General features: G+C 34.5%; 1 protein-coding gene across 3 annotated transcripts in view; it reads left to right on the top strand.

Annotated features, from left to right (window-relative positions):
• Dpy19l4 (dpy-19 like 4) overlaps positions 1–14,566 on the top strand; it is a 79,051-nt gene that overhangs the window by 35,414 nt on the left and 29,071 nt on the right. For 2 of the 3 annotated variants that reach the window (XM_047521745.1, XM_047521758.1), the window contains 4 exons: positions 3,310–3,444; positions 4,714–4,845; positions 5,249–5,347; positions 6,069–6,142. In XM_047521745.1, the coding sequence (XP_047377701.1) occupies positions 3,310–3,444; positions 4,714–4,845; positions 5,249–5,347; positions 6,069–6,142 (440 nt within the window). The remainder of the gene's footprint in view (positions 1–3,309; positions 3,445–4,713; positions 4,846–5,248; positions 5,348–6,068; positions 6,143–14,566) is intronic. The other variant, XM_047521752.1, reaches the window with a different exon arrangement.

The raw sequence follows: 14,566 nt of genomic DNA, 5'->3' as shown, positions 1-14,566 counted from the left end.
AACTAAAAATATTTTTTAAAAAAGGTATACAGTAAAAAGGATATTTCCTTACAGTTCACTATTGTTACCAAGGACCCTGTACTTTTTTTTTCTTCAACAGAGTAGGTATTTATTTCTTATTAACACAAAGTACAAATGGAGAGTTTTAAGACAAAGGTGAGGAGATCTCTGCTCTCTGCAGCCAATTCCTTTCATCTTCTAGCACAGTGACCTTCTCTCACATGTGGCTTCTGAGTCCACCTGGAAAAAGACCTTGTATGTTTAAAGGGATCCAAGATCGGTTTATAATTTTATTTTTGGTTAGATTTTTTGTTTTTTCTTTTAACCACAATTCATTTTCCTACTTTGAAAGTAATCCATAGTATCCCCCAACTCTCCACTGTCTTTTTCTCTTTTAATTTTAAAATAATGGGGAGGGGGACAGAATTGAACTTATGTGAGTATAACTAGCCAGTAACTCATCTGGTACTGAAGAGTATTCAACAACAGTAACATATCAATATGCAAGTACTAAAATGGCTGTGGATGTAGCTCAGTGGTAGAATATGTACCTAGCTTGCACAAGACCCTGGACTTGATCCCCAGCACTGCAGAAAAATAAAACAAAGAAGGGTAAGAATATTAAGGCATCTATAAAAAACACTGTGTATGTGCGGGGTTAACTATGGTGTATTCTTAACCCTTTCAACTTAACAACTCAGTTTTTCAAGAAACAAAACTGCCCAATCTTTCAATTATATTCACTCTATGTCCCTCCCCTCTATTTTTAACTTGAATGAGTTTAAGATTCACAAGAAATTACAAAAATAGTATAGAGAATTCTCATGTACAGCTACTATTAATTCAGGTACAGACCTTTGAATTTCACCAAGTTTTGCATACGCTCCCTCTTTGGGTGAAGGGTGGATGATTGTATGAATTTTTATCACATGTAGATTTGAGTAACCATCATTAAAAATCAAGGTACAGAGCTTTTCCATTACCATCAAGAGACTCCCTCATGTTACTTCTTTATAGTCACATCCTCCCACTCTATTATTGGCAATCACTGATTTGCTATCAGCATGATTTTTGTCAGTTTGAAAGGTTAGAGAAGTGGAATCAAAAAGTATGTAACCCTTTGAGATTGGATTTTTTTATTCATCCTAATGCTTTGGACATCCATCTGAGCTACGTGTATCAATACTTTGCTTCTTGTCATTGCTCAGTAGCAGTTCCAATAACTTGAACTTTTAAAATCACGTATCTTATACTTTTCTTCCCATTCTTGAGCCTAGATCCTGTAGTCCCAGTTGTTACATCAGAATATACAAACAGATCTCTTGTGCAATTATGTGGTTGATTACTGAAATCTACTTGATGTTTCACTTAAATCATATGTATCTGTATATATGTGTGTGTGTGTGTGTGTGTATGTATGTGTGTGTGTGTGTTCACCCTACAGGCACAGTAAGAAATACTTGGAGACACTGAGCAAGATAAGGGTTGGACAAGACTGTGCAGAACTTTGAAAATATTCAGAGAAAGGAAAAATTTAGCTAATTGCCCAAATATGTTTGATGATATTTCTATCTATATGACTTATTTTTGCTGCATATTATTAAAGTAGTTTGAGAATAGACTCTTGGCATCAGCATTTTGTTTTATTATGTTGTAACTTTTCCCCAGAATCCCCAAAGTAATTTCCATATGACCAGTAGGTTATTTTTGTTTGGATCTAGATTTCATTCTTTATTGATTTCTGAAACTGTTTTCTCTGGGGTTGATGGTTTTAAGGCTTGGTTATTATAGTTCTGGTCATTGCACATTAAAAGGTTTCCAAAAGACAGTGTTATGAATTTGACATAACTTTCCTATGTATGTATATGAATTACACCATGGAGAATCTCAACCTTATATACATCCACAAGTCTGAGATCCTAATTAATTAGAATAAGATATATTCCATGCTTGTAAAAATATATCAAAATAGATTCTACTGTCATGTATAACTAAAAAGAACAAATTAAAAAAAAAAAAAAAAAAAACAAGGTTTCCAGGACATTTTTCCTATAGATAGCTATGGTGATAGGAAGAGCAGAAGCTTATGTGTTTCATCAGTGTAGAGCCCTTCTGAACTTTGTAGTTGGAATTATTTGACCAGCTGATGGAATTTTGCCATCGCTTACATTTTGAACTCTGGTCTTGATTCCCTTTTTCCCCCTGGTACCCAGGGCCTCATGAATGCTAAGTAAAGCATTCTACCTCTAAGCTACATCCCCAGTCCTCTCTGGTCTTATTCAGGATACTGGAAGTTTATTTTACCTGCTGATGACTGAGGTATTTCTGACTCCAGAATTTGTCATTGAGTGTAGTCAGCTGAGTATGAAGAATTTAGTTTGAGTGAACACAGTTCTCAGTCTTCTTTACCTGACTTTATTGTCCGGCTCCTTTGATGTTCTTACCAGAATGAGATCATTTCACACTATAGCCAGTGGAGAAATTAGGGAAAAAAAGCAGATCCATGAAGGAAGGAGAGACTGTTGTTAGAAGTATGCTACATGACAATGAATTTGTCACAGACTTGGTTATTCACTAAGAGATCATTTGGGAGATGGCATTAGAAGGACATAATTGATTTTAGCCAGGCATATTTCAGGCAAGGGCAATGAAATTCCTGTTTAGTAATTTGATAGAAGAAAGCATCTGTGTTTATATATTTTATAGTACAAGCATTGGAATGAGATAAGACCATACTTTTGTGAAAAGGAAATGAAAAGAGCAAAGATCCAGGCTGAGTTTAGGCTGAGACATAGACTCTTTAAATGATAGCTTTTAGGAAATTAAGAATCACCATGGAAGTAAAAATATTATTTTCAGGGCGAAAGGAGTTACTTCCACATTTAACAAAAACTCACCAATCAAATCTAATAAAATCCACCATTTTCTTCTTATTTATTGCTTTATCTCTTGTGGGATGAAGGATATTTGTCCTGTTTTTTCTTCTTTTATTTTTTTTCTCTTTGTCATACTGAGATTTTTCAATGTGATGTTGTTTTTTCTTCTTTTATTTTTTTTCTCTTTGTCATACTGAGATTTTTCAATGTGATGTTGAAGGACAAGTGGTTGATTTCTCTTGAGAGTGCCTTATTTAAGAGCTTATTATTTTGTAAGATTTTAGTGAGAGTTATGTGATTTAAAAATAGTTTTAAGAATTTATATGGCTTAAAGTTGACCCAGTAACAGAACTGCCACTTTGAGGTAACAACCTTATGAGTTTTATGGTAATAAAGCTACTGATACATAGTTTCGTTCTTTCATTTTTCTTAGAGGTTTTGCTACTTGTTGATGAGTGCTTCAACTTACACCTTTATGATGATGTGGGAGTATAGCCATTATCTCTTGTTTCTTCAAGCAATATCTCTGTTCCTGCTAGATATCTTTTCAGTGGAACAAAGTGACAAGGTATTATGACATTTTGAAATGTTGAATTTAAATCCAGAGAATACATGTTTTTGCATTGTTGTATCTTAACACCTTTCTTTTGTTTAGTCATTCCATATACTGAGCTGATTCAGAATCCTGATGAGTACCAAGATTTAAGTTATTTTAACAGAGGGAATTTAACATGATTTGTTAAGCAAGCTGGAGATAAAGTTCAGTGGCAGAGGATATGCTAAGCAAATCCCTGGTTTTACTACCCAACTCCAAAAAAGCCTCATACACACCACAAAAAACAATTGTTAAAATAACTTAAAGTAGGGGCTGGAGATATGAAAGCTTAAAGTCATTAACTTATTGATTGATTGACATGGTAATAAGAGGTTGACAGTATCATAAAGGTAGTCACTGCAGGAAGTGCTATAGGAATAAAGTGAAGAATATGAAGTTATTAAAGTGCAGAAACTTAGAGGGACTCCAGGGAGCTGAAACTCAGAATTGTGAGTAGGACTACTGCTCAGCTTTGCAGGTGTCTCTGGGCTCAAAAGATGGACCTTCGGAACTGGAACCCAGGTCTCTGAGGATACAGGTCTGGCCAGTAGGTCCTGGGTCTCTAGAGCTGGAGGATGTGATGAAGTTGGTTTTTCAAGTGTTGGAAAAGCTTCAACTGTATCCAGAGCTTCAATAGGAAGGAATTGCTGTTGGGATTAAGAAGTATTACATAAGTGTGGCTCAGAGAAACCCCAGGTCAATAGGAATAGGAAGCAAGAGGGAAGAGCAGACTCCTCTTTCCTTGTCCAGACTTGCACTATCATTCTAGCATTTTCTGTTAGTGAAGGGGAACCAACTGGAAAAGAAGAAATGTAGATGTAGCATAAATGTAGAGAAAAATACTTCTGTGCAGTGGCGTATTTCATGGCCCTATATTTTCATACTTTAGATTTTATGAATTGCTAAGGGTTTTTGATTTATATAATTTGAGGTTGCATAGATGAATTTTAATAGGGTAAGCCAAATGAAATTAAGTCAAAGCATGGCATTAAAGAAGGTTCTTTTAGTCTGATTTCAATATTCAGGATTTTAAAGCTCCTTACCTTGTTTCTGGAGAGTTCTAAGAAGAAAGCGACAAGTGTATTACAAACCATAACATTAAAAATACAAATAAACCATTTCATAATACTGTCTTAAATTGTAGTACATTTACTGTACAAACGCTGTCAGATCTATGCTAAACAAAATTAATAAGATATACAATAACATTTACGTATTCTCATTTTATTTTTGTTTAAACAGGTTCACGAAGTGTATAAAATCTATATATTTTCTCTCTTTCTGGGATATTTACTGCAGTTTGAGAATCCGGCTTTATTGGTATCTCCTTTATTAAGTTTAGTAGCAGCCTTAATGCTTACTAAGTGCCTTCAGGTAATTAACATTGCCTTTCTATCGTTCGTATTAAATTTTTTTCAATGGTACTGGAGTTGACTCTAGGGGTGCTTACCATTGAGCTATATCCCCAGCCTTTTTTATTTTTTATTTTGAGAGAGGGTCTCACTAAGTCATTCTGAATCTTTCTAAGTTGTTGAGACTGGCTTTGAACTTAGATCCTCTTGGGTCAGTCTCCTGAGCTACAGGAATTATAGGCATGTGCTATTTATTTTTTATTTTGAGGTGGTTGTTTCTGAGTTGCTGAAGCTAGTCTCAATGTTGTGATCCTCCTGCCTCAGTCTCCCCAGTAGCTGGAATTAACAGGCATGTGCCACCACACGTGGCACGTGGCAGCTTTTAAATTGCTAATTCTATGTTCATGTGATTTTCTCCTCCATAGCTAAATGTGAAGAAAGGAACTTTTGTAGCTAAAATAATGAAAGTGATTAATTTTTACCTGGTGTGTACTCTGACAGTGACATTGAATATTACAATGAAGGTAAGTAACTATGTTATTTTCATGTAGTAGAACAAGTTGAAAAATGAAATGTATTAGACTAAATTTTAATGAAAATAATAAGATAGCAAAATGATAGAGTTCATACAGTATAATTTTCATTTATTTATTTGATATGGGGTCTTGCTGTGTTGCCCTTGCTGAACTGAAACTCCTGAGCTCAAGTGATCCTTCCACTTTGATCTCCGGAGTAGTTGGGATTATAGCTGTACACCCATCATACCTAGTTATACAGCACAATTTTGAGTCAAAAAATGATCATCACTAGCACATTGGGTGAGAAACTAGAATTCTGATTCTTCTCTTTTCTCCATATACTTAAAAAGAAAAAAGAAATACACTTTGTTTTAATTTAATTTAAAATGTCATTATTACACAATTAACAGTAAGTAATATAAGGAATAAGTTGAAATAAATAAAAAAATATTCAGAAGAGTAGGTTAGTTACTTGAACCAGGTGGGATAAGGTTGAAATATTCTTAGAATCCATTATACTTTTTATCCTTAAGCATAATAAGGTAATGTGATTGCTTTTTGTCAGTAATCTGTTAACAGTAATCTCGCTTCATAGTTATGCCATGTATTACTTAAATTTTATATTTTTGTAGTTTTGCTGTTTTCTGTCTCTAATAATTAGGGTAAGTGTATATTGATATAAACATAGCTAGTATTTCTTTGTTCAACTAGTATTTTTCTCTTTCAGATGTTTGTCCCACACAAAGAAAATGGACATATGCTGAAATTCCTTGAAGTAAAATTTGGACTAAATATGACTAAGTAAGTTTGAGATTATGAAAATTTACCTAAATTTATACCACTTAGAAAATAAAGAACAAAAATACTCCATGGAGGGACAATACACCCAATTATATATTGCTTAGAAAATATCTAATTTGGGATATTATAACATATAGAAAAGAAATGGGACATTAATATTTTTTACTTGATGTGCGCTATAGCTCAGTTGTTAGAATGCTATACTTGCATCCTTGTAGGCCCAGCAGTACAGGAAAAAGTATATTTATTTAGCATGCTGGGTATGGTCCCTAGTGCTGCAAAAAAATTTTTATATCTCATTTAAGTCTTATAAAAGTTATGTATACTTAAACCTTAACAACTTTTTAGTACTTTAAGACTACTTTCTTCCTTGATGAAGAACAGTGATACAATCTTTCAGAATAAATAAAAATTTAATATGAGGGTTGGATATGTAGCTCAGTGGTAGTGCTTACCTAGCATTTGTGAGACCTGGGTTTAGTGTCCAGCACACAGTAAAATAAAGGGCCAAAGTAATTTTCATCTCTACATCAGTAGTACAATTGCATTAAAAAAAGGGCAGAGTGTGGCAATAAAGTGTTTATTTTTATGCTGGTATATTATTTTTATGAAAATTCATCAGTTTATACACTTGTGACCTAAATAATTTTTGTATAATAATCTAAACACTTTAATAAATAAATAAAAATTTTACTCAACTGGATGATAATAAATAACATACAGCTGTGAGTTCTTAAAATACTCTTTAGCTCAAACTTACTGCCATTCCTAATTATCATTAATCCTGCCTTTGTAAACATTTATATATATATATATATATATTTTTTTTTTTTTTTTTTTTTTTTTTTTTTTTTTTCGGTACCAGAGATTGAATTCAGGGCATTCAACCACTGAGCCACATCCCCAACCCTATTTTGTATTTCATTTAGAGACAGGGTCTCACTGGGTTGCTCAGTACCTTACTTTTGCAGAGACTGGCTTTGGAAAAAGATGTTTATTTCTTAGCAAGAAATCTCATCTTGTGGTCATAATGATTGGATCAAAATCTCCTCTTTTTTTTTTTTTTTTTTTAATTAAAAAATGCTTGGGGCTGGGGATATTGCTCAGTTGGTAGAGTGCTTGCCTTACGTGCACACAGCCCTGGGTTCAATCCCCAGTACCACAAATAAGAAAAAAAAAAAAAAAGGAAAAGAAAAAGTGCTTATATTTTTTGCTGTTAGTTTTTGTTTTCAATATAAAATAAATGATTTTATGTATTGATAGAGTCAAATAGTATAACATTTCTCTAGTTCTATTATATTTTGTGTCATCTGCTTTATGTAGGTTTATAGACATTGTGGATAGAATTTTATGTTGTGATATGTCACAATTAACAAATGAAGTGTTCAATATGTATATCTACTAAGATAAAGAATCCTTTAAGAGACCATGTCCTGATTTTGATCCCCAGCACTACCAAAAAAAAAAAAAGACCATGTACTTCATAAAGTTTGGAATAGTGTCTTCTCTAGGCCTAGAGGCAGACCTGACCTATAGGAGGCAGTCAGTTAAAAGTTGGTGCAGGCTTCAGTGAGTTACTGGTCTTTCCACTGACTTTCCCTTTAACCCTGGTTCATCCTACAGTCTTCTAAGATTAAATGCTGCATTTGTCCAACTATTTGTTAATGCTTATGTAGTGTCCCTTTATTTAGCATGTAAGGTACTACATTTGCTTCACAAGCTAAAACACAAGATACTTGAAGAATGAGACATAGTATGCTCCTTAAGTATTGTCACCTGCCAGGCATTGGTGGTACCTACCTGTAATCCCAGTGATTTGGGAGGCTGAAACAGGAGGATCCCAAGTTCAAATCCAGCCTCAGCAATTTAGCAAGGCCCTAAGCAACTCAGTGAGATCCTGTCTCAAAAAAAATAAAAAGGACTAGGAATATGGCTCAGTGGTTAATTGCCCCTGGATTAAACCCCTGGTACAAAAAAAAAAAAAAAAAAAAAAAAAAAAAAAAAAAAAAAAAAAAAAAACGAAAAAATACTGACACCTCATTAGTTTTAGTTTTGGTACAGTTAATAATGGGAGTTGTATAAATAGTAAATGCCTTATGTTAAGATGTGCCAGTTGGATTTAAGGATTTGGAGTTTCTCGGAATTTCAGGGAATTTATCTATTGAGACAAATTTTTTCAACTAACACCAAAGAAATGATAATAGATATTAATTGAATGTACAGGACACTAGGCCAGGTACTCAGAGGGATACAAAAATGACAGTATTCTAACACAAGGCAGACTACATTAAGCAGTATAATAATAGACGGTTAAGTGCCATAGGAATGGAGGAAGAAGGATTGACACTGAGGAATATGAGAAGAGTGCTTATTAAGTTGGGATTTGAAGACTGTATAGAATTAATAACTTTAATAGGCAGATTTTTTTTATTTAATTTTTTTAAATTAAAATATTTTTTATTTTTACAGACACATTTTGATTTATTGTACACAAATGGAGTACAACTTTTCATTTCTATGATTGTACACAATGTAGATTCACACCATTCATGTAGTCATATGTATATGTAGAGTAATACTGTCTGTTTCATTCTACTGTTTTTCCATTGCCACCCCCTCCCACCCCTTTTTCCTCTATACCATCCTTTCTTCATTCTTCTCTTCCCCCCGCCATCCCCTATCATTATATATTGTATTGCACTTATCAGAGAAAACATTCAGCATTTGGTTTTTTGGACTTGGCCTACTTAACTTAGCATGATATTTTCCAATTTCATCCATTTACCAGCAAATGCCATAATTTTATTCTTTATGGCTCAGTAATATTTCATTGTGTATATATACCACAGTTTCTTTATCCATTCATCAATTGAAGGGCATCTAGGTTGGTTCCACAATCTAGCTATTGTGAATTGAACTGCTGTGAACATTGATGTGGCTGTATCACTGTAGTATGCTGATTTTAAGTCCTTTGGGTATAAACCAAGGAGTGGGATAGCTAGGTCAAATGGTAGGTCCATTCCAAGCTTTCTGAGGAATCTCCATACTGCTTTCCAGAGTGACTATACCAATTTGCAACTCCACCAGCCATGTATGTGTGTGCCTTTTTCCCCACATCCACGCCAATGCTTATTATTGCTTGTGTTCTTGATAATAACCATTCTAATTGCAGTTAGATGAAATTTTAGGGTGCATTTCCCTAATTACTAGGGATGATGAGCACTTTTTCATATATTTGTTGATCACCTGTATATTTTCTTCTGTGAGGTGTCTGCCCATTTCCTTAGCCCATTTATTGATTGGGTTCTTTGTATTTTGGGTGTAAAGTTTTTTAAGTTTTTTATAAACTTTGGATATGGGTGCTCTTTCTGAAGTGTGTGTGGAAAAGATTTTCTCCCACTCTGTAGGCTCTCTTTTCACATTATTAATTGTTTCCTGTGCTGAGAAAAAACCTTTCAGTTTGAATCTATCCTATTTATCGATTCTTGCCTTTATTTCTTCTGCTTTGGGGGTCTTTTAAGAAGTCTGGTCCTAAGCCAACATAACGGAGATTCAGGTCTACTTTTTCTTCTATTTGGTGAAGGGTCTCAGGTCTGATTCCTAGATCCTTGATCCATTTTGAGTTGAGTTTTGTACAGGTTGAGAGGGGTTTAATTTCATTTTACTGCATATGGATTTCCAGTTTTCCCAGCACCATTTGTTGAAGAGGCTATCTTTTCTCCATTGTAAATTTTTGGCACCCTTGTCTAGTATGAGCTTATGAGGGTATGTCTCCATGTCTTCTATCCTGTACCATTGATCTACCTGTCTATTTTGGTGCCAGTACCAAGCCGTTTTTGTTACTATTGCTCTATAGTAGAGTTTAAGGTCTGGTATAGTGATACCTCCTGCATCACTCTTCCTACCCAGGATTGCTTTGACTATTCTGGGTCTTTTGTTCTTCCAGATGAATTTCATGATTGCTTTTTCTGTTTCTATGAGAAATGTCAGAGGGATTTTAATTGGAATTGTGTTACATCTGTATAGTGCCTTTGGAAGTATGACCATTTTGATAATATTAATTCTGCCTATCCAAGAACATAGGAGATCTTTCTATCTTCTAAGGTCTTCCTCAGTTTCTTTCTTATGTGTTTTGTAGTTTTCATTATAGAGATCTTTCACCTCTTTGGTTAGATTGATTCCCAAGTATTTTATTTTTTTGAGGCTATTGCGAATGAAGTTGTTTTCCTCATTTTCCTTTCCGATGTTTCATCACTTATGTATAAAGATTATACATAATTAGATTTATATGTGTTGATTTTATATCCTGCTATTTCGCTGAATTCATTTATGAGGTCTAGAAGTTTTCTGAAGGAGATTTTTGAATCCTCTAAATAGAGAATCATGCCATCAGCAAATAGTGACAGCTTGAGTTCCTCCTTTCCTATTCATATCCCTTTAATTTCTTTAGTCTGTCTAATTGCTCTGGCTAGTATTTCAAGTATGATGTTGAATAGAAGTGGTGAAAGAGGGCATCCCTGTCTTGTTTCCATTTTTAAAGGGAATGCTTTCAGTTTTTCTCCATTAAGAATGATGTTGGCCGTGGGCTTAGCATAAATAGCCTTTACAATATTCAGGTATGTTCCTCCTACTATCCCTATTTTTTCTACTCTTTTGAGTATGAAGGTTTTTTTTGTTTGTTTGTTTTGTTTTTTTCTGTGGTACCAGGGATTAAACCCAGGGTCTTGTGCATGTGAGGCAAGCACTCTACTAACTGAGCTATATCTCCAGCCCAGGGGTGTTGTATTTTGTCAAATGCTTTTTCTGCATCAATTGAAATAACCATATGATTCTTATCCTTAAGTCTATTGACATGATGGATTACATTTATTGATTTATGGATGTTGAACCATCCTTGCATTCCTTGGATGAACCCCACTTGATCATGGTGCACTATCTTCTTAATATGTTTTTGGATACAGTTTGCCAGTATTTTGTTAAGGATCTTTGCATCTATATTCATCAAGGATATTGTTCTAAAATTTTCTTTCCTTGATGTGTCTTTGCCTGGTTTGGGTATGAGGGTGATATTAGCTTCATAGAATGAGTTTGGTAGGGTTCCCTCCTTTTCTATTTCCTGGAATACTTTGAGAAGTATTGGAATGAGTTCTTCTTTGAAGGTCTTGTAGAACTCGGCTGAGAATCTGTCTGGTCCTGGGCTTTTCTTGGTTGGTAGGCTTCTAGTGGCTTCTTCTATTTCATTGCTTGATATGAATCTGTTTAAATTGTGTATGTCCTCCTGGTTCAGTTTGGGAGGATCATATGTCTCTAGAAATTTGTCCATGTCTTTGGTATTTTCTATTTTGTTGAAATGTAGGTTTTCAAAGTAGCTTCTCATTATGCTATGTATTTCAGTGGTGTCTGTCGTGATATTTCATTTTCATCACAAATTTTAGTAATTTGAGTTTTCTCTCCTTCTCTGTTAGTGTGGCTAAGGGTTTATCAATTTCGTTTACTTTTTCAAAGAACCAACTTTTTGTTTTGTCAATTTTTTGAATTGTTTGCTTTGTTTCAATTTAATTGACTTCGGCTCTGATTTTAATTATTTCCTGTCTTCTACTTTTGGTATTGTTCTGTTCTTCTTTTTCTAGGGCTTTGAATTGTAATGTTAGGTCATTTAGTTGTTGACTTTTTATTCTTTTCTTGAATGCACTCCATGCAATGAATTTCCCTCTTAGTACTGCTTTCATAGTGTCCCAGAGAGTTTGATATGTTGTTTGTCATTCCCGTATACCTCTAAGAATTTTTTTATCTCTTCCCTGATGTTTTCTCTTATTCATGCTTCATTTAATAGCATATTATTTAGTCTCCAGGTGTTGGAGTAATTTCTGGGTTTTTTTGTTTTTTTTTTTTTGCGGTGCTGGGGATTAAACCTACGACCTTGTGCTTGCATGGCAAGCACTCTACTGACTGAGCTATCTCTTCAACCCTAATTTCTGTTTTTTATTTTGTCTTTGATTTCTAATTTCATTCCATTATTATCTGATTGAACACACGGTAGTATCTCTGTTTTTTTTGCATTTACTAAGGACTGCTTTGTGGCATAACATATGGTCTATTTTTGAGATGGTTCCATGTGCTGCTGAGAAGAAAGTGCATTCGCTTGATGATGGATGGAATATTCTATATATGTCTGTTAGTCTAAGTTCTTGATTGTGTTATTAAGTTCTATGGTTTCTTTGTTTAATTTTTGTTTGGAAGATCTATCCAGTGTTGACAGTGGTGTGTTAAAGTCACCCAGAATTATTGTGTTGTGGTCTATGTGATTCCTGAAATTGAGAAGGATTTGTTTGATGTACAGGGATGCACCATTGTTTGGGGCATAAATATTTATGATCGTTATGTCTTCCTGATTTATGGTTCCCTTAAGCAGTATGAAATGTCCTTCTTTATCCCTTCTGACTAACTTTGGCTTGAAGTCCACTTTATCTGAAATAAGGATGGAAACCCCTGCTTTTTTTACTGAGTTTGTGTGCGTAGGTTTATTCCCATCCTTTCATCTTTTGTCTGTGGATGTCTTTTTCTATGAGATGAGTCTCTTGAAGGCAGCATATTGTTGGGTCTTTCTTTTTAATCCATTCTGCCAGTCTGTGTCTTTTGATTGATAAGTTTAGGCCATTAATGTTCCGGGTTATTATTGAGACATGATTTGTATTCCCAGTCATTTGGGCTTATTTTTGGTTTTTAACATGACTTGGTTTCTCCTTTGAATGGTTTTTCCTTTAAGGTAGTTCCTCCCTTTGCTGACCTCCATTGTTGTTTTTCATTTCCTCCTCATGGAATATTTTGTTGAGAATATTCTGTAGCGCAGGCTTTCTATTTGTAAATTCTTTTAACTTTTGTTTGTCATGGAAGGATTTTATTTCATCTTCAAATCTGAAGGTTAGTTTTGCTGGGTATAGGATTCTTGGTTGGCAACCATGTTCTTTCAGAGCTTGAAATATGTTGTTCTGGGCCCTTCTAGCTTTTAGAGTCTGGGCTGAAAGTCTGCTGATATCTGTATTGGTCTCCCCCTGTGTGTGATCTGATGCTTTTCTCTGGCAGCCTTCAAAATCCTATTTTTATTTTGTATGTTAGGCATTTTCATTATAATGTGCCTTGGTGTGGATCTGTTGTGATTTTGTGCATTTGGTGTTCTGTAAGCCTCTTGTATTTGATTTTCCATTTCATTCTTCAGGTTTGGGAAAATTTCTGATACTATTTCATTGAATAGGTTGTTCATTCCTTTGGTTTGTATCTCTGTGCCTTCCTCAGTCCCAATAATTCTTAAATTTGGTCTTTTCATGATGTCCCATAGTTCTTGGAGATTCTGTTCATGATTTCTTACCATCTTCTCTGTTTGGGCAAGTTTATTTTCAAGATTAAAAATTTTGTCTTCTTTGTCTGAGATTCTGTCTTCCAAGTCTAGTCTTTTGGTGATGCTTTCCATTGAGTTTTTTTTTTTTTTTTTTGGTTTATTGTTTCCATCATATTAAGGATTTCTATATGTTTGGGTTTTTTTTTGGTTTTTTTTTTTTTTGAGAATCTCTATCTCTTTTTTGAAATGATCTTTTGCTTCCTGCAGTTGCTCTTTCAACTGCTTATTCGTATGATCATTCATTGCCTGCATTTGCTCTCTTATCCTTTGCGTCACAAATCATTTTAATCATGTATAATCTGAAGTCCTTTTCTGACATTTCTTCTATCATACTGTCAGTGGATTCTATTAATATAGAATCTAGGTTTGTTTGGATCATCTTCTTCCCTTGTTTTTTCATGTTGTTCATGTATCTTCCCCTCTAGCAGTGCAGATCTGGGATATTACAGATTCCCCCTTATATGCTTATAGTGGCCCTATAGGTTTCCAAAACCTTTTCTTTAAGGGGCCCTTAAAGAATATTAGCAGTGCCCAGTTCAGACAGTATGCAACTCGAAACCAATCAGCCCCTATGAGGATGTTAATAATATTGTCGTAATAAACAGAATGAGTTCAATTATTATCTTCCGTATAACAAATAGCTTTGCAATAAGATCTACAGTTTCTAATGGAGGACAAAGAGGATGCGGAGGGGTGTAGGATGTAGCTGTTAATGGGATAAGAAAAGAATATACAGAAGTTCTAGATCATAGAAAGAGTAAGTGTGTAATCAAAAGAAGTCAGTTGTTACATGGGAAATGGGAGAAAGATACTCTGAGGGAACAGGTAAACAAAAGGAAAAGAGAGCGAAAAAAGGAGAGAAATAAAAACTTAAAATTTTTCAATAAGGAGAAAAAAGAAAATCTACAGTATAATAGTCATATAGTATTCAAACCTCACGGTCTTCGGTAGCCTGATGTGTGAGAGGTCCCTGACAATTAGCTTCAAGTATTCAGTAGGAGTCTCAGGATGGGATTTGCCCCACCTAT

The sequence above is a fragment of the Sciurus carolinensis genome, chromosome 1 (assembly GCF_902686445.1).
Source record: "Sciurus carolinensis chromosome 1, mSciCar1.2, whole genome shotgun sequence".
Classification (NCBI taxonomy): domain Eukaryota; kingdom Metazoa; phylum Chordata; class Mammalia; order Rodentia; family Sciuridae; genus Sciurus; species Sciurus carolinensis.
This window is presented reverse-complemented; position numbering and strand designations above follow the sequence as displayed.